At 41.0% G+C, this 21,186-nt stretch overlaps 1 protein-coding gene and 1 pseudogene across 2 annotated transcripts in view; both read left to right on the top strand.

Moving 5' to 3' along the window:
• The window catches only part of PPIP5K1 (diphosphoinositol pentakisphosphate kinase 1), a 50,942-nt gene that overhangs the window by 22,877 nt on the left and 6,879 nt on the right, over positions 1-21,186 (top strand). The window contains 2 exon segments of the mRNA XM_082450072.1: positions 2,881-3,063; positions 4,551-4,688. Of these exon segments, the coding sequence (XP_082306198.1) occupies positions 2,881-3,063; positions 4,551-4,688 (321 nt within the window).
• On the top strand, positions 4,695-8,572 carry LOC309655185 (forkhead box protein K2 pseudogene; annotated as a pseudogene). The gene has a single exon. The product of its transcript is annotated as a forkhead box protein K2 pseudogene (transcript).

Genomic DNA, 21,186 nt, shown 5'->3' with positions numbered 1-21,186 from the left:
ACATCTGCTTTACGTCACTACTAACCTAGGGTCTGGGCCTAGAAAACAGGAGTCCAGATTGATTTGGGATACAAGAAAGAACAAAAGGAGTAGGAGGTGGTAGGTACAGGAAAAAGAATTGTGCCTTGAGGGTTTACATGTGGTTTCCATGCAGCCCCAGCCTACTTATGGCACTACAGTCTCCGAGAAGGGGAAGTGAAGAGTTGAGATGTCTACTGGAGATTCCGGGGGAGCTTAGGAATAAATAATATTTCAAGAATACTGAAGAACAGGGTCTGCCCACACTAAGGTGGGAGAGTTTAGAGATCTGCGTAAACCCAAGACTGAAGGGCTGTGGTCTCTTTGTAGGGTATGGCAGAGGAACCCAGGACTTACACCTTGCTTTATCCTTTATATCCTTAGTTTCTCTCTGCATTGTATCTTGTCTTCAAGGTAAATCCAGTTTTGTTAGATATGATTTTCTTCTGTTCAAGAGCTAAGACTCTGAGGGAGGTAAAATTAGCCTGGCTTCCTGGCTGAAAAAAATCTAGGTGCTGATCACCTGCTCCTTAGACACTGGCAGCCGCTAGATTTTAGCCCAGTCAGGCCATACATCTCCACTAGGCGCTGGTGAAATCTCCCTAGGTTGACTAGCTTATACTTGCTCAGTTTATACCCCTACCCACCACCTGCACTCCCATTTGTGCCTGTGACAGGAGCTTCCCATTCAGAGTGGTGTGACTGTGCCAGCACAGTTAGCTTCAAGCTCTTCTGGCCTTCGTGCCACAGTCATCTCCAGAGTAGACCCTCAGGCACCAACCCCAACACTACAGCCTGGGATTTGGACTTAGGAGACTTATTACTTAGGGTACAGAAGATGGTACTAGGAACTTGGGCCCCTGACATCAGAGCTAAATCACAACTCTCCTAACTCTTAGGCTCTGTGAGAAAAGATCCAAATTCCTCAAACAGATCCTCAAACCTATATGTCTCTAGTTCCCTGAAGCCTTGGTTAGCAGCCTCACCAGTAAAGAAGAATTAATTCTACCAAAAGGGGGAGAGGAAGGAAGAAAGACCTGGACAATTATAGTGCAAGAGAGTAAATTCAAGATCTCCTCCAGCACCCTGCACACAACCTCAGGGCTCTGCTGGCCTTTGTTCTTCTTGTATTTGAGCTTGGAGGCTAACGTGCCTGAGAAGCCGGAATCTGGGATCTAGGAGAAAAAGATTTGGAGCTATTATGTCTCTTGCTGAAGATTATCTAGATTTAATTTGGCCCTCAGGACAATATGAGGGCTCTACCCCATGGCCAAATGTTACTGGACTGACCCAGCAATTACAGAGTGGATGCTCTGTCTGCAATTGCTTGCAGCAGATTAGTCACAACAATGTGCCAGCCTACTGTCCATCACCACCATCTCTTTGCCATGATGTGTGGCTTTGAAATAGCAGCTGGAAAAACTGGACCTGGCTTTGGAGAGGAGGCAAGGCAGTGCTACTTCCTTGCTTTGATGGGAGAACACCCCTCAGCCCATCCCTGCCTCTATTCCTGATAAGCTTCTGTCACATCCTGTGACTACATCAAGTATATAAGTATGGCCCATTAGTAAACTGCATGCTGAACTTACCAAGGTGAACTAATATAGTGGGAAAGAGACTGTGTCTCTCCCTCATCCAGGATGTCAGAGTGTACCCACCAGATTTGCCAAGCTCATTCTCTTCTAGGTACCCACATAACTGTGTGACCATTGGTACAGAAATCTCTCTTGACATCCAGACTAAGGTCTCTGGAAACCATAGTCTCATGGGATCACCCTGTGGAGCCCATTCTGGTCTGGGAGTTCTGAGCAGTCATCCTCAGCTACCTTGATCCTACTTTCTCTGTACCATGTTCCTGTTATCAGTTAAGACCCCGTACCTTTTCCCCAAGATCTTTTTCCTACTGTTCCTCTTAAACCCCCTTCCACGTGTCTTTCACTGCCTTCAACCGTTTGCAGCTGAATCGCATATATCCACAAAGTTTGCCAACCAGCTAAGATAATAAGTAGTTTCGGATTAAAGCTTTTCCACTCGTCTAGCTGAACAAAGTGCAGTTAAACTCACCAGCAGTGGGAAGAAAATATAAAATTATCTCTTTTGGCTTCTATAATTGATACAATGTCCCCCCAAGACTTATGCAAACGTTTTTTAAAAAGTCTAGGTATTTGAACAGGAATGAAGGATGATTAATCAATATTGGCATTTTCACATATTGATTCCATTTTTTACATGCTGTTTTAAAGGACACCTGGTTTCCTGCTAATCTATGTCAGTTACCTAACACAAGCCTTGTCTGTGGCTATCTTAGGGTGGTCCAGGGAGCCCGGCCTGAGTCCTTAGGAGCTTTTTTAGCTTAAAACTTTATCCTGATAACCTATACCACTCTTGACCCCCTTCTCTGAGTGACTTCAAATCTTTTCATCTCTATCCCAACCTCATAAATACATTCGTTTAAGAAACAAGCCCTAACTAGGGTTTGCCCAAGAATGATTGGGGACACTGGAGTTCCTAGCTACAGAACTGCCAGCTCACCCCATCCAGAACGATGTGACTGCTGTCTGCAAGCACTGACTGAATTGTGCACAACGAGAAAGGGGAGGGCCTGCTGTATGATGAGGTCTCACATGCCCCTTCTTCTAGACTCACTTCTTTTAGACTTCTTTTAGCATGATGCCAGTACTCTTCCCTGCAAGAGATGTCCCGTGGCTCTGACCATCTCTGCTTCTCTCTTAGCTCACCTTGGAGCTGAGTGGCCCCACCTCCCAGGAATACTTATGTCATCCAGTACCCCCCTCATTGTCTCTCCCTCTTCTCTTTCTTTATCTTTGTGCTTCCTGTCGTGGTTCCCCCAACCCCTCCAAGAGCTGCTGGATGACCAGCACCCTGTGGTCCGGTTGCTGCGTAGTTGTTCCTCTGACTGCACAGGGGGCCGGCCAGTCTCCTTGGATGCCACGCTGGCGCATCACCTGCACCAGTGCTCCTACCACCTGCGCCTCTTCCGGAACTGGCTGCGCTCAGGCCAGGATGATCCCGAGTGCCTCTACGGTACCCCCTGCCACCAAGCTGGCTGCTGCCACTACCCTGGCTGGGACTGACTGCTTTGCTTCTTGCACTTTTGGCAGGAGAGCCCACCTATTCCTTTCTCCTATTTACTCTAAGGTTGTGTGACTTGCATTTAGTTGCTTGGATGGGATTGGGGCCAGACTGCCTGGTAGCTGTAGCGTTGGCTGCTCCTCCCCTTCCTGTTCTCCTTCCTCACTGCCTCCTAATGTTACCTATTCCCAGTGCTATTCGGTACAGGCGTAGTCTCTTGCCCTGGAATCTATTCTTATCTCTATGACCCTCTACTACCACCATCTTCAAATCCAAATGTTTTTCTAGCTGTTCTGAGAAGCTGGAGACTGTACCTCTCCTGCCCTCCTGCCACTAGAGTACAGGGGGAAATTGAGGCACAGAGGTCTCAGTTGAATCCTTGAAGAAAACAAGGGCGGAAGGTTAGAAGATGGTCAGGTATAATCCTTTTGAGTTATATAGGTTTTAATCATTGTCAGACAGGAGGCTGTGTCTTGAATAGATATTGCTGTCCTGCCTACCTTTAATCCATTTAAGGAAATATAAAGGAAGCATAGGAAATATTGGGGACTAAAAAAGTGGTTGAGATGTATGCTTCTTGATCCTCTAATGGGGACATTTTTTTTTTTTCATCAACAGGCCCTGGGATTAGAGTTACACATTTAGGTTTACCCTTCACCCTACAATGTAGATCTACATTGGAATTGTTGGGTTCAGAGCAGAGAATCAGTATTTATTCTTTTTTCTAGGGGGTTTGCCTCATTTTCCTGAAGGAATAGAGAAATACTAGCAAGTCTGGGGTCTTCAGTGAGAGCAGAGGAAAGAAGCTTTGAAGTGATGAAAATAACCAAGAAAGAACTTCCATCCCCCAACCTGTTCATACATGTGGTTTTCCTGAGCTGAGCTTCATGTGTATTGCATGCCCTCCAGCTTCCAATATTCTAGCCTTTCTACCCATATCCTAAATCTGCATGAACCCCTCCTCAGATCCCAAACCCTCCTCCTTAATCTGGTTCTCGTGTACATGATCCCTGAAATCTGCTGTTTTTTCCCGGCTCCATGACCTCCCTACCTCTCATTTAGACCTACAATTTCACCCCTTACCTCTGGACCTTTTGTTTTATTTCCCCCAGAAAGTACAAGAGGAGTGTAGGTGCTTACCCTATTGGGATTCTGTTGATTTTTCCATGGAATATTGCAGGCTTTCCATAGGTAGGATAAGAGGTGATTTGATTCACCCAGAGGCCTTAGCAGGAAGACTTTTTAGGAAATCTGGAGGTGACAGAAATAGACTCCTGTAGGGGCTCTAAAGAGTTCCCTCTCCTGAGAATCTTGGATACCCCACACTCCAAAAGCCACAGACACTCCTGATGGTTCTCAGGGACCCTCCATGCTTCCTTGGCCAGTTGGGGTATATCCAGCAGGAATAACACTGACTTTGCCCATCTCTTTTCTAACAGGATTTGAAGGGTGCTCCATGGTGCCTACCATTTACCCCCTGGAAACACTGCATAATGCCCTTTCCCTGCGTCAAGTGAGTGAATTCTTGAGTAGAGTCTGCCAGCGCCACACTGATGCCCAAGCACAGGCATCTGCAGGTATGGAGAACACTCTTATCTTGTACCACTATCTCTGCCCCCACTCCCATGCTTCCTAGAACATGAGTAATAAATTAAAAAGATAGGCACTCTCAAAAAGTAGACTTGAAAAAATGTTTAATTGCATAGGTTAACTCAAAAGCATAGAACTATCACTCCTTCCAAAGTTAACTTATAAATTTAATGTGATCTCAGTAAGAATAGTACTGTTTTTCTAAAGTCAGACAAATTGATTTTGAAGTTGTCATTAAAAAAAAAAAAACAAGCAAGAATAGCCAAGGAAATCTTGAAAAGAAGAGCAATGAAGTCATGCTGGCCCTACCAGATTTTAAAACATTTTATAAAACTTCTATAATAAAAACAGTGTAGTATTGGTACATGAATAAACAGAGACCAAGCAAACAAAGTAGAAAATCCAGAAATAGTTGAAGTTAGCGTTTCAAAATACTAGGGGAAAGACAGCCTTTAAGAAATGGAGTTGGAAAGTTAGTAGAAGGAAAGAAATCATAAAGATCAGAGCAGAAATAAATGAAACAAAGAAAACAATAGCAAAGATCAATAAAACTAAAAGCTGGTTCTTTGAGAAGATAAACAAAATTGATAAACCTTTAGCCAGACTCATCAAGAAAAAGAGGGAGAGGACTCAAATCAATAAAATTAGAAATGAAAAAGGAGAAGTTACAACAGACACCGCAGAAATACAAAGCATCCTTAGAGACTACTACAAGCAACTCTATGCCAATAAAATGGACAACCTGGAAGAAATGGACAAATTCTTAGAAAGGTATAACCTTCCAAGACTGAACCAGGAAGAAATAGAAGATATGAACAGACCAATCACAAGTAATGAAATTGAAACTGTGATTAAAAATCTTCCAACAAACAAAAGCCCAGGACCAGATGGCTTCACAGGTGAATTCTATCAAACATTTAGAGAAGAGCTAACACCCATCCTTCTCAAACTCTTCCAAAAAAATTGCAGAGGAAGGAACACTCCCAAACTCATTCTATGAGGCCACCATCACCCTGATACCAAAACCAGACAAAAGATACTACACAAAAGAAAATTACAGACCAATATCACTGATGAATATAAATGCAAAAATCCTCAACAAAATACTAGCAAACAGAATCCAACAACACATTAAAAGGATCATACACCATGATCAAGTGGGATTTATCCCAGGGATGCAAGGATTCTTCAATATATGCAAATCAATCAATGTGATACACCATATCAACAAACTGAAAAATAAAAACCATGTGATCATCTCAAAAAAAAAAAAAAAATGGAGTTGGGGGACTTCCCTGGTGGCACAGTGGTTAAGAATCCACCTGCCAATGCAGGGGACACGGATTCGATCCCTGGTCCGGGAAGATCCCACATGCCACAGAGCAACTAAGCCTGTGCGCCACAACTGAGCCTGCACTCTACAGCCTGCAAGCCACAACTACTGAGCCCGTGTGCCACAACTGCTGAGCCCGCGTGCCACAACTACTGAGCCCGTGTGCTGCAACTACTGAAGCCCACACACTTAGAGCCCTGTGCTCCACAACAATAGAAGCCACCGCGATGAGAAGCCTGCGCACCACAACGAAGAGTAGCCCCTGCTCACTGCAACTAGAGAAAGCCCGGGCACAGCAAGGAAGACCCAATGCAGCCAAAAATAAATAAATTTATTAAAAAAAAAATATATATATATATATATATTAAAAGGAACCAAACAGAAATTCTGGGGCTGAAAAACATAACAACAGAAATGAAAAATCTACTGGAGGATTTCTTAGAAGGTTTGAGCAGGCAGAATTAAAAATCAGCAAACTTAAATATAGGTCAAGGCGGGCGCCGCCGTCACTCACGGCCTGGCGCCGGCGCGCTGCGCGTGTCCCGCCCCTCGCCACCGCTCGTCGCTCGCCGGCCGGCGGCCTCTCTCAGCCCTCGTCCTCGCTCGGCCCTCAGCTCAGTGGCGGCGTTGGAAGGCGGCCTGGGCCCTCGCAGGCCCATGGCAGCGGCCGCGGCACTGCTGGGCGCGGGTGGGCCCCCCGCGAGCGGCGGCGGCACCGGGGGCGGCGGGTTCCCGCCGGGCGGCTGGGCAATGGAGCGCCTCGAGGGCCGTGAGTTTGAGTACGTGATGAAGAAGCGCTCGGTGACCATCGGGCGAAACTCGTCGCAGGGCTCGGTGGACGTGAGCCTGGGCCGCTCGAGCTTCATCTCGCGGCGCCACCTCGAGCTCTTCACGCCCCCGGGCGGCGGTGGCCATAGCGGGGCGGCCCCGGAGCCGTCGGGGCAGCCCGGGCCGACGTGGGCGGCGACTTCTACTTGCGCTGCCTCGGCAGGAATGGCATGTGCGTGGACGGCGTGTTCCAAAGGCTCAGGGTGCCGCCGCTGCAGCTGCTGCGCGTGTACACGTTCAGGTTCCCGAGCACAAACGTCAAGATCACTCACGTTCACTGCCCTGTCCAGCAAGAAGAGGGAGAAACAGGAAGCGCCCTGGTGAATCCCGTGCAGGCTCACATCTCTCTGCTGACCATCAACATTCCAGACACCATGGCCCAGCTCATCAGCCCCCTCCCCTCCCCCACAGGAACCATCAGTGCTGCGAACTCCTGTCCATCCAGCCCCCCGGGGAGCAGGGTCTTCAGGGTACAAAATGGGCCGTGTGGTACCATCTGACCTCAATTTAATGGCCGACAACTCACAGCCAGAAAATAAGAAGGAAGCTTCAGGTGGAGACAGCCGAATGGATGATTCAAAGCCACCTTATTCCTATGCACAATTAATCATACAAGCACTTAGGATGGCTCCTGATAAACAACTCACCCTAAATGGAATTTATTTGTACATCACGAAAAACTATCCCTACTACAGGACTGCAGACAAGGGCTGGCAGCTATACGTAGGCTGACATACGTAGCTTTTTTTTTTTTTTTTTTTTTTTTTAGTTTTATTTACTTATTTATTTATTTTTGGCTGTGTTGGGTCTTCGTTTCTGTGCGAGGGCTTTCTCCAGTTGCGGCGAGTGGGGGCCACTCTTCATCGCGGTGCGCGGGCCTCTCACTATCGTGGCCTCTCTTGTTGCGGAGCACAGGCTCCAGACGCGCAGGCTCAGTAGTTGTGGCTCACGGGCCTAGTTGCTCCACAGCATGTGGGATCCTCCCAGACCAGGGCTCAAACCCGTGTCCCCTGCATTGGCAGGCAGATTCTCAACCACTGCGCCACCAGGGAAGCCCATACATAGCTTTTTGAAGTTTGCACAGAGATGGTTTTCAAACTGTTTTACTGAGGAACCCTTTCTTCAAAAGATACCTCCTCCAGTTGGCCAGTATACAAAACAGATGAACACAGTGCTGCCCTGTTTCAATGGTCCACTGTACTTCCAGCCTATTCCTAGGCTGTCTGTGAATCCAGGCCTCCTCAGAGGACACTTTGAAATCGGTGCATAGTATTTCCATTGTTTAGCTTTTTAATTTGTTTAATTTTTAAACCTCTACATTGTGTATGTTTTTCTTCTCTGCATGTCTGTGTTATGTGTGGCCATTTACTAGGTGTTTAGCAGGACCTCACTAATTCAGACAGTATGGGAAAGGGTAAGTTTGAAGTATGGAATAGTAAAAGCATAACAAAAGAGAGAAGAAATATACATTTACAAATTTTGAATTTATTAAGTAACCAGGAATGGCTACAGAATTCCTTTGAGGCTTAATGAGTAAATGATCCTTTGAAAAATGCATCTGTTGAACCATAACCATAATCAAGTGATGTGGGTGGGGTGGGGGTGGGGGTAAGCCATTCTGCTTTATGGAGGGTAAAAACTTTTTTCTTTTACCTGCAGATGTATAAACATGTTATAATAAAATTATTGTTCCAGCCAAAAAAAAAAAAAGATAGGTCAGTTGAAGGTATCCAGTCTGAGAAGAAATAAAAAAGAATGAAGAAAAGTGAACAGAGCCAAAGATACTTGTGGGACACCATAAAACATACCACTGTATGTATAATGGAAATCCCAGAAAGAGAAGAGAGAGAGAAAGAGGCAGAAAAAAATTTTGAAGAAAAAATAGCTGAAAACTTCTCAAATTTGATAAAGACACAAATCTATGTGTCCAAATAGTTCAAACTTCAAGAAGGATAAATGCAAAGAGATCTACATTGAGACACATTGTAATCAAATTGTCAAAAGACAGAGAAAATGTTGAAAGTAGCAAGAGAAAAGCAGCTTGTCACATACAAGGGATATTTAATAGATTAACAAGTCACTCATCAGAAACCATAGAGGCCAGAAAGTAGTGGGGTGACATATTTAAAGTGCTAAAAGAAAAAAACGTCAACCAAGAATTCTATATCTGTCGAAACCGTTCAAAAATGAAGGAAAAATTAAGACATTCCCAAATAAACAAAAGCTGAGGGATTTTTTAAAAAAAACATCTTTATTGGAGTATAATTGCTTTACAATGGTGTGTTAGTTTCTGCTTTATAACAAAGTGAATCAGTTATACATATACATATATTCCCATATCTCTTCCCTCTTGTGACTCCCTCCCTCCCACCCTCCCTATCCCACCCCTCTAGGTGGTCATAAAGCACCGAGCTGATCTCCCTGTGCTATGTGGCTGCTTCCCACTAGCTATCTATTTTACATTTGGTAGTGTATATATGTCCATGCCACTCTCTCACTTTGTCCCAGCTTACCCTTCCCCCTCCCCGTGTCCTCAAGTCCATTCTCTAGTAGGTCTGCGTCTTTATTCCCATCTTGCCCCTAGGTTCTTCATGACCACTTTTTTTTTTTTTTAGATTCCATATGTATGTGTTAGCATGTGGTATTTGTTTTTTTCTTTCTGACTTACTTCACTCTGTATGGCAGTCTCTAGGTCCATCCACCTCACTACAAATAACTCAATTTTGTTTCTTTTTATGGCTGAGTAATATTCCATTATATATATGTGCCATATCTTCTTTATCCATTCATCTGTTGATGGACACTTAGGTTGCTTCCATGTCCTGGCTATTGTAAATAGAGCTGCAATGAACATTGTGGTACATGTCTCTTTTTGAATTATGGTTTTCATAGGGTATATGCCCAGTAGTGGGATTGCTGGGTCATATGATAGTTCTATTTTTAGTTTTTTAAGGAACCTCCATACTGTTCTCCATAGTGGCTGTATCAATTTACATTCCCACCAACAGTGCAGGAGGGTTCCCTATTCTCCACACCCTCTCCAGCATTTATTGTTTGTAGATTTTTTGATGATGGCCATTCTGACTGGTGTGTGAGATGATATCTCATTGTAGTTTTGATTTGCATTTCTCTAATGATTACTGATGTTGAGCATTCTTTCATGTGTTTGTTGGCAATCTGTATATCTTCTTTGGAGAAATGTCTATTTAGGTCTTCTGCCCAGTTTTAGATTGGGTTCTTTGTTTTTTTGATATTGAGCTGCATGAGCTGCTTGTAAATTTTGGAGATTAATCCTTTGTCAGTTGCTTCATTTGCAAACATTTTCTCCCATTCTGAGGGTTGTCTTTTCGTCTTGTTTATGGTTTCCTTTGCTGTGCAAAAGCTTTTAAGTTTCATTAGGTCCCATTTGTTTATTTTTGTTTTTATTTCCATTTCTCTAGGAGATGGGTCAAAAAAGGATCTTGCTGTGATTTATGTCATAGAGTGTTCTGCCTATGTTTTCCTCCAAGAGTTCGATAGTGTCTGGCCTTACATTTAGGTCTTTACTCCATTTTGAGTTTATTTTTGTATATGGTGTTAGGGAGTGTTCTAATTTCATTCTTTTACATGTAGCTGTCCAGTTTTCCCAGCACCACTTATTGAAGAGGCTGTCTTTTCTCCACTGTATATTCTTGCCTCCTTTATCAAAGATAGGGTGACCATATGTGCATGGGTTTATCTCTGGGCTTTCTATCCTGTTCCATTGATCTATATTTCTGTTTTTGTGCCAGTACCATACTGTCTTGATTACTGTAGCTTTGTAGTATAGTCTGAAGTCAGGGAGCCTGATTCCTCCAGCTCTGTTATTCCTTCTCAAGATTGCTTTGGTTATTTGGGGTCTTTTGTGTTTCCATACAAATTGTGAAATTTTTTGTTCTAGTTCTGTGAAAAATGCCAGTGGTAGTTTGATAGCGATTGCATTGAATCTGTAGATTGCTTTGGGTAGTATAGTCATTTTCACAATGTTGATGCTTCCAATCCAAGAACATGATATATCTCTCCATCTATTTGTATCATCTTTAATTTATTCTATCATTGTCTTATAGTTTTCTGCATACAGGTCTTTTGTCTCCTTAGGTAGGTTTATTCCTAGGTATTTTATTCTTTTTGTTGCAATGGTAAATGGGAGTGTTTTCTTAATTTCACTTTCAGATTTTTCATCATTAGTGTATAGGAATGCAAGAGATTTCTGTGCATTAATTTTGTATCCTGCTACTTTACCAAGTTCATTGTTTAGCTCTAGTAGTTTTCCAGTAACATCTTTAAGCTGAGGGATTTTGTCAGTAGTAGATCTGCCCTACAAGAAATGCTAAAAGGAGGCTTTTAGGCTAAAATGACACTAAACAGAAAATTGAAGCCATATCAAAAAATAAAGAACTCAAAAAAAATGAAAGAAAGAAGAAAAAAAATAAAGAACTCTGGTAAAAGTAACTACACTGGTAAATATAAGAGCTAGCATTATTGTATTTTTGGTTTGTAGCTCCCCTTTTTGTCTTTTTGTTTCATATGTGACAACACGCAAATGAATAAACCAATCATTATGTCTGTTTTAATGGGCACACAATGTACAAAGATATATTATAATTTGTGACAATAACAAGGTGGGGACTGAGCTTTATAGGAACAGAGTTTTTGTATGTTATTGAAGCTAATTGCCATCAATTCAATCATTGCTACTGACCTTACAGAAATAAAAAGGATTGTAAGAGAGTACCATGAACAAATTGTATGCCAACAAATTAGATAACATATATGAAAAGGACAATTCCTAGAAACAAACTCTAAAAACCGACTCAAGAAGAAATAGAAAATCTGAACATACCTATAACAAGGAAAAAGACTGAATCAGTAGCAGAAATTTCTCAACAAAGAAAAGTCCAAGACCAGATGGCTTCACTGGTGAATTCTACCAAACATTTAAGAATAATTAGCCCCACTCCTACTCACACTCTTCCAAAAAATATGAGAGGAGGAAACACTTCCTGTGAAGTCAGCATTACCCTGATACCAAAGCCAGACAAAGACACCCTAAGAAAAGAAAACTACAGGGCTTCCCTGGTGGTGCAGTGGTTAAGAATCTGCCTGCCAATGCAGGGGACATAGGTTCGAGCCCTGGTCTGGGAAGATTCCCACGTGCAACTAAGTTGCGGAGCAGCTAAGCCCGTGAGCCACAACTACTGAACGTCATGAGCCACAGCTACTGAAGCCTGCACACCACAACTACTGAAGCCTGCATGCCTAGAGCCCATGCTCCACAACAAGAGAAGCCACTGCAATGAGAAGCCCGTGCACCACAACGAAGAGTAGCCCCTGCTTGCCGCAGCTAGAGAAAGCCCGTGCAGCAATGAAGACCCAACACAGCCATAAATAAATAAATAAATAAATAAATAAATAAATAAATAAATAAATAAATTTTAAAAGAAAAGAAAAGAAAACTACAGACCAATTTCCCCTATGAGTAGAGAGGCAAAAATTCTCCACAAAATATTAGCAAACCAAATCCAACAGTACACATTAAAAGAATTATAATACACCATGATCAAGTGAGATTTATCTCAGGAATGCAAGGGCAATTCAACGTAAGAAAATATGTCAATGTAATACACTACATTAATAGAATAAAGAGAGAATAAAACCAATCATGTCAATTGGTGTGGAAAAGCATTTGGCAAAACCCAACACTCACTGAGCTAGGAACAGAAAGGAACTTCCTCAACACTATAAAGGACGTTTATAAACAACCCCTAGGGACTTCCCTGGTGGTCCAGTGGTTAAGACTCCATGCTGACAATGCAAGGGGCCAGGCTTCGATCCCTGGTCAGGGATCCCACATACCGCAACTAGAGGAGTCTGCATGCCACAACTAAAGGAGCCCAAATGCTACAAGCAAAGATCCCACATGCCACATCAAAGATCCCACACGAGGCAGCGAAGAGCCTGTGTGCTGCAACTAAGACCCAGCGTAGCCAAATAAATAAATAAATATTAAAAAACAAAACCAAAACCAAAAAAAACACAGCACAAATCATACTCAGTGGTGAAAGACTGAAAGTTTTCCCCGTAAGATCAGGAGCAAGACAAGGATGCCCACTTTCACCACTGCTATTGTACTGGAAGTTTTAGGGAGAACAGTTAGGCAAAAAAAAAAAAAAAAAAAAAAAAAGGACCTAAATCGGAAAGGAAGAAGTAAAACTGTCGCTATTCACAGAGGACATAATCCTATATAGAGAAAATGGAAAAGAAACCTCAAAAGAACTACCAGAACTAATGAACAAATTCAGCAGTGTTACAGGGTAAAAGATCAACTCACAAAAATCAGTTGTGTTTCTATACACCAGCAATGAACAATCCAAAGAGGAAATTAAGAAAACAATATCATTTATTATAGCATCCAAAAGAATAAAATACCTGGGAGCAAATTTAACCAAGAAGTTTAAAGACTTGTACACTGAAAATTGTAAAACATTGCTGAAATAAATTTTAAAAGACCTAAATAAATGGTAAGACATCCCATGTTCATGTAGAAGACATAACATTTTTAGGATGACAGTACTCCCCAAAGAAATCTCTGGATTAAATGCAATCCCTATTGGAATTCCAATGCACTTTTTTGCAGAAATGGAAAAGCTGACCCTCAAGTTTATATGGGATTGCAAGGGGACCTGAATAGTCAAAATAATCTTGAAAAAGAAAAAGTTGGAGGACTCACATCTTCTGATTTTAAAACTTACTACAAAGCTACAGTAATCCAAACAGTGTGGGATTGCCATAAGGATAAAGATATAGACCAATGGAATAGAACCAAGAGTCCAAAACTAAACCCATACTTCCATGGCCAGTTGATTTTCAACAATGTTGCTAAGACCATTTAATGGGGAAAGAATTGTCTCTTCAATAAATGGTGCTAGAACAACTGGATACCCACATGCAAAAGAATGAAGATGGACCCCCCCACCTCATACCATGTACAAAAGTTAACTCAAAATGGATCAATGGCCTGAATATAAGAGCTAAAACTGTACAACTCTTACAAGACATAAGATAAATCTTCATGACCTTAAGAGTTGGCTAATGGATTCTTAGACCGAAAGCACAAGCAACAAAAGGGAAAAAAATAGATAAATTGGACTTCACCAAAATTTAAACTTTTTGTGCATCAAAGAACATGAAAGAAAGTGAAAAGACAGCCTATAGAAAGAGAGAAAATATTTGCAAATCATATATCTGATAAAGGTCCATAATACAACAATTCAACAACAAAAAGACAAACAACCCTACTTAAAAGTGAGCAAAGGACTTAAATAGACACTTCTTCAAAGAAGATATACAAATAACCAAGAAGCACATGAAATCATGCTCACCCTCAGTAACCATTAGGGATATGCAAATCAAAGCCACAGTGAGGTACCACTTCACACCCACTACAATGGCTATAATTTAAAAAGAGAGAGAAAGAGCAAGCAGAAAAGTGTTGGTAATGGCATGAACAAATTAGAATTTTTGTACATTGCTGGGGGAAATGTAAAATGGTACAGCCCCGGTGGAAAACAGTTTGACAATTCCTCAAAAAGCTAAATATAGAGTTACTATCTGACCCAGCAATTCCACTCCCAGGTATATATTCAAAAGAAATGACAACAGGTACTCTAACAAATATTTACACACAAAAGTTTATGGTGACACTATTCACAATAGTCAAAAGGTGGAAACAACTGAAATGTACATGAATGGGTAAACAAAATGTGGTATATACATACAATAGAATGTTACTGAACTATAAAAATGAATGAAGTACTGATATATGTTGCAATATGGATGAACCTCAAAAACATGGCAAGTGAAAGAAACCAGACAGAAAAAGTCACATATTGTATGATTCCATTTATATGAAAGAACTAGAATAGAGACAGAAAGCAAATTGGTGGTTTCCAGGGGTTGAAGGTAGGGTAGAATGAGGAGTGACTTCTTAATGGATATGGGGTTTTCTTTTGGGGTGATGAAAATGTTTTGGAACTAGATAAGGTGGCAGTTGCACAACATTGTTGATGTGCTAAATGCCACAGTATTATACACTTTAAGATGGTTAGCTTTATGTTACATGGCTTTCCCTTCAGTAATAATAATTAAAAAAAATAAACCATGCAAGTACTAAAAGTAAGCAGGGGTGATGGTGATAAATTCCTTTATCACCTGAAAGTAAGGAGAACCTAATTCTGACTCAAACTCAAATTTGGGAAGCAATAGGAAAAGATTGATAAACTAAGCCATATAAACATTTTTTTATATGTTGCAAAACCAATAGCAACATCATAAGCAAAGAAAAATTTTTTCTGCAATTTATATCACATATAGGCTTAATCATCCTAAAATAAAGAGAACTTTTACATATCAGAAAGGAAAAGACCAAAAGTGTGACTTTTGAAAAAGGATAGTTTACAAAGAAAGAAATACAGGTGGCTGTTACACATGTGAAATGATGCTCAACCTCGATCATAAGATATATGCAAATTAAAACCACACTGAGGGACTTCCCTGGTGGCGCAGTGGTTAAGAATCCGCCTGCCAATGCAGGGGACACGGGTTTGATCTCTGGTCCTGGAAGATCCCACATGCCACGGAGCACCTAAGCCCATGTGCCACCACTGAGCCTGTGCTCTAGACCCCACGAACCACAACTACTGAACCCGCGTGCCACAACTACTGAAGCCCGTGCTCCGCAACAAGAGAAGTCACCACAACGAGAAGCCCGCACACCACCATGAAGAGTAGCCCCTGCTTGCCGCAACTGGAGAAAACCCGCGTGCAGCAGTGAAGACCCAACACAGCCAAAAATAAATAAATAAATAAAATCTTTTAAAAATTTAAAAATAAATAAATAAAACGACACTGAGATATTGTATCTCACCTATTAGATTGTAAAAAATCCAAAAGTTTGATAACACATTCTCTTTTTTTTTTTTTTTTAAACATTTTAAATTTTATTTATTTATTTTTGGCTGTGTTGGGTCTTCGTTTCTGTGCGAGGGCTTTCTCTAGTTGTGGCAAGTGGGGGCCACTCTTCATCACGGTGCGCGGGCCTCTCACTATCGTGGCCTCTCTTGTTGCGGAGCACAGGCTCCAGACGCGCAGGCTCAGTAATTGTGGCTCACGGGCTCAGCTGCTCCGCGGCATGTGGGATCTTCCCAGACCAGGGCTCGAACCTGTGTCCCCTGCATTAGCAGGCAGATTCTCAACCACTGCGCCACCAGGGAAGCCCAACACATTCTCTTGACAAGTCTATAACGAGAGAGGCAATTCCATACACTGTTGGTGGGAGTGCAAAATGGTACAACCCCTATGAAGGTAAATTTTGTAATATCTCAGAGAATTACAGATACAGTTACTCTCTTATCTAATAATACAATTTTAGGAATCTATTCTGAAGCTACTGTACACAAAGTTGAAACAACATTTGTATACAGTTATTGTGACATAATTTATGTTGTTTATTTATTATTTTTGGAAACAACCCCAAAGTTCTTCAGTACAAGAGTGGTTGAATAAACAGTGGTATGTCCACTCAAATGAGTACTATGCATCTGTTAAAACTAATGAGGAAGGTCTATGCGTTTTGATATGAAGTTATCTCCAGGATATATTGTTAAGTGGAAAAAAAAAGGTGCAGAATAGTGTTGATAGTATGTTACCTATTCTATAAGGAGGGGAAATAAGGGGAAAATATACATATTTTCAAAAAGAAATGATAAAAGTAAAGACCAGAAACTAATAAAAATGTTTACCACTGGAGAGCAATAGGAACGGGGCTGAAGGGCATGAAGAAAAAGCAACTTCCTCTGAATATGCCTTTTTATAAACCTTTGACTTGTGAACCTGTAAATGTTTTTCAAAATATAAGACTAAATCAAAAGAAGCAAATCCTAAAATTGGAAAAAAAAAATGGAAAGAAATTACCCTAACTTTATATCAAAATAGTAACATAATCACACAGGGAAAATAATTTTTCAAATAACTTTGGAATACTGTACTTTGACTGTAAATCCTTTAGTGGAACAAAAAGAAATATAACAATTTTAATCCTCATTCAGTGGTTTAATTGTTAGTAGTGATATTGATACTATTTTGAAACATATATGTCATAGGCACACACACACATATAATAGAGTAATGCAAATAAGTAATTGTGTTTCTGTTGTTAGGAATAAGAATTCTCAAAGTAAGATAAATTAGATACAAATATAAATTCAGAAGAGTTTTAAAGTGCTGTAATGTTAAATTTGAATTGAAAATATCAATATGAATTCCATTTTTTAATGCTTTTTCTAATATTTATTAGAAAGAGTATCAATGAGCTCCCTTGGCACCTAGATTTTGGTCTCTACATATCATTCCCCACTAAAAGCAACCAGGATTCCATGGTTGGATTCCTGGTCTAGGCTCATGTTTTTTAACCTTTTTTTTGTTTGTTTTCTTTACTAAAATCACACCCCCTCCTACAGAGCCTTTTTAGACTTTTTTCCTCCAATCACTCCCCGCCACCTGGAATTTTAATACCACCGATATACTTTATGTCTGTTTATGTATTGTAGCCATTTGATGGACCACAAACCAGTGGAATATCTAAGTTTTTTCACTTTCACCAAGAACCAGTTTTATTGAGGATGCATGATCTAGGGCAAGGAAAGCACAAGGTGATCCTGAGGCATGTTGTAACAGAAGCAAGGAAGCAATCAAGCCTGAAGAGGCTCCCACTGACCATAATTGGAATATTTTAACATTAAAAAGAATAATTTATTGTAATTGATTAAAGTGCACTGAACATGTAAACATCTACAAGCTCATAATGAATCTTACAAAAAAGAGAACACAAATAAAATAAAATAATAATCATCTGTCACTATTGATGAATACTTTTCACCAACTCTTTCTTCTGAAAACTAATTAAAGGGAAATAAACACTTATCCTTCCTTTTCAGTAAGAACTGCAGTTTAATGTAATCAAATGCCCCAAGTTGAAGAGAGAAAGCTCTTCTTTACAGAAAATATGCCAGCTAATAAATACAGAATTGATAGAATTAGAAAATCACCACTTGACACTCCTAATAAAGTAATTAAGGATCATCAATGGATACTAACACAATTAGGTGAAATGTTGATCAGGTTCCACAGTGCCAAAGGATCACCTCTAATCAGAAGGGGAAAACTTTACAATGGTGAGATCTCATGGGCCCCACTTTAACTTTGTTTGTAAACTTAGCCTTAGTGGGATAATGAGACATTATGTTCCTCCAATATGATGCAATATAAAGTACACAGGATCACCTCTTGAAGTATTCTTGCCAAAGTTATTTATTTATTTATTTATTTATTTATTTATTTATTTATTTATTTATTTATTTAGGCTGTGTTGGGTCTTCATTGCTGCACACGGGCTTTCTCTAGTTGCAACAAGTGGGGGCTACTCTTCGCTGTGGTGCGCAGGCTTCTCATTGCGGTGGCTTCTATTGTTGTGGAGTACAGGCTGTAGGTGCGTGGGCTCAGTAGTTGTGGCTTGCGGGCTCTAGAGTGTGCAGGCTTCAGTAGTTGTGGCGCACAGGCTTAGTTGCTCCGCGGCGTGAGATCTTCCCAGACCAGAGATCGAACCTGTGTCCCCTGCATTGGATTCTTAACTACTGCACCACCAGGGAAGTCCCAAAGTTATTTAAACTGAATCATTGAACCGGTCAGAATGGCCATCATCAAAAAATCTACAAACGATAAATGCTAGAGAGGGTGTGGAGAAAAGGGAGCCCTCCTACACTGTTGGTAGGAATGCAAACTGGTGCAGCCACTATGGAGAACAGTATGGAGGTTCCTTAAAAAACTAAAATTAGAGCTACCATATAATCCAGCAATCCCAATCCTGGTCATATATCCAGAGAAAACTGTAATTTGAAAAGATACATGCACCCCAATGTTCATAGCAGCACTATTTACAGTAGCCAAGACATGGAACCAACATAAATGTTGATCGACAGATGAATGGATAAAGAAGATGTGGTACATATATACAATGGAATATTACTCAGCCATAAAAAAGAATAAATAATGCCATTTGCAGCAACATGGATGGACCTAGAGATTATCATACTAAGTGAAGTAAGTCAGACAGAGAAAGATAAATATCATATGATATCACTTATATTTTGAATCTAAAATATGATACAAATGAACTTATTTATAAAACAGAAATAGACTCATAGCCATGGAAAACAAATTTATGGTTACCAAAGGGGAAAGGGGGGAGAGGGATAAATTAGGAATTTGGGATTAACATATACACACTACTACATATAAAATAGATAGCCAACAAGGACCTACTGTATAGCACAGGTAACTATATTCAATATCTTGTAATAATGTATAGTGGAGACAAATCTGAAAAAGAATATATATATACATAACTGAATCACTTTGCCGTACACCTGAAACTAACATTATAAATCAACTATACTTCAATTTTTAAAAGATCATCAAAACCTAAAAAAAAATATTAAAAATGTAAGCATTTGTTTTTACACTAAAAAAAAAAAAGAAAAAGAAAAAGAAGAACACCTCAATCGGACTTCCCTGGTGGTGCAGTGGTTAAGAGTCTGCCTGCCAATGCAGGAGACACGGGTTCAATTCCTGGTCTGGGAAGATCCCACATGCCATGGAGGAACTAAGCCCATGCACCACAACTACTGAGCCTGAGCTCTAGAGCCCGTGAGTCACAACTACAGAGCCCGCATGCCACAACTACTGAAGCCCACGCTCCTAGAGCCCGTGCTCCACAACAAGAGAAGCCACTGCAATGAGAAGCACGTGCACTGCAGTGAAGACTAGCCCCCACTCGCCGCAACTAGAGAAAGCCTGTGTGCAGCAACAAAGACCTAACGCAGCCAAAAATAAAAAATTTAAAACAAAGAAGAAAAAACACCTGAATCATTGAATCAAGTCTTTTGTATCTGTCAGTTTATAGGAAATACAAGGGATAGTGAAACAAGTTAAATGTTTCTGTGAGGAAGCAATCAGACAAATCCAGAGTGTGGAATGTGACATTCTGTGAGACAGCTGGCCTGTTCTTTTCAAAAAGTCACTATGAGGGACTTCCCTGGTGGCACAGTGCTTAAGAATCCACCTGCCAATGTAGGGGACACGGGTTCGATCCCTAGTCCAGGAAGATCCCACACACCACGGAGCAACTAAGCCCATGCGCCACAACTACTGAGCCTGTGCTCTAGAGCCCGCAAGCCACAACTACTGAGCCCATGTGCCACAACTACTGAAGCCTGCATGCCTAGAGCCCATGCTCCACAACAAGAGAAGCCACCACAACGAGAAGCCCGCACACCGCAACGAAGAGTAGCCCCCGTTCGCCGCAACTAGAGAAAGCCTGCAAGCAGCAACGAAGATCCAACACAGCCAAAAATAAATAAATAAAATACAAATGAATAAATTTATTTTTAAAAAAAGTATGAAAAAAGAATAGGGGGGAGCTCGATTCTAGGTTAACACATTATTGACTGGGGGATTTTTGCAGAAACTAACACCTGTGGACATAATACATCTCCAGTCAAAAATGTGTTAAAAGAGACTTTGGAGACATAATAAAATGGAATGCATAGTTCATGTTTGGATCTTAATATAAAAGACATTTTGGGGGCTTCCCTGGTGGCGAAGTGGTTGAGAATCTGCCTGCCAATGCAGGGCACACGGGTTCGAGCCCTGGTCTGGGAAGATCCCACATACCGCGGAGCAGCTAGGCCCGTGAGCCACAACTACTGAGCTTGCGCGTCTGGAGCCTGTGCTCCGCGACAAGAGAGGCTGTGATGGTGAGAGGCCCGCCCACCGCGATGAAGAGTGGCCCCCGCTCGCAGCAACTAGAGAAAGCCCTCGCACAGAAACGAAGACCCAACACAGCCAAAAATAAATAAATAAATAAATATATTTATTTAAAAAAAAAAAAAAGACATTTTGGGAATAATTGGGGGAAATTTGAATATGGATTGGGTACTAAGATGATATTAGGGTATTTTAAGATTTTGTTAAGTTTATTAATGGTGTATGGCTATGTAGGAAAATTCCTTATATTGTAGAAGTGATACTGAAGTATTTAGAGGTGAAATGTCTCATAATGTTCGTCATTTATTTAAAGAACTTCTGCATGAAGAAATAGATGAAACAAACATGGCAAAATGTTAACATGTTAAATATAGGAGATGAATATATAGGTATTGATTGTACTAGTCTTTCAACTACTTTTATTT

This window comes from Balaenoptera physalus, assembly GCF_965194825.1.
Source record: "Balaenoptera physalus genome assembly, chromosome: 2".
NCBI lineage: Eukaryota > Metazoa > Chordata > Mammalia > Artiodactyla > Balaenopteridae > Balaenoptera > Balaenoptera physalus.
Note: the sequence above shows the minus strand (reverse complement) of the source record. Positions and strands in the feature narration are given on the sequence as shown.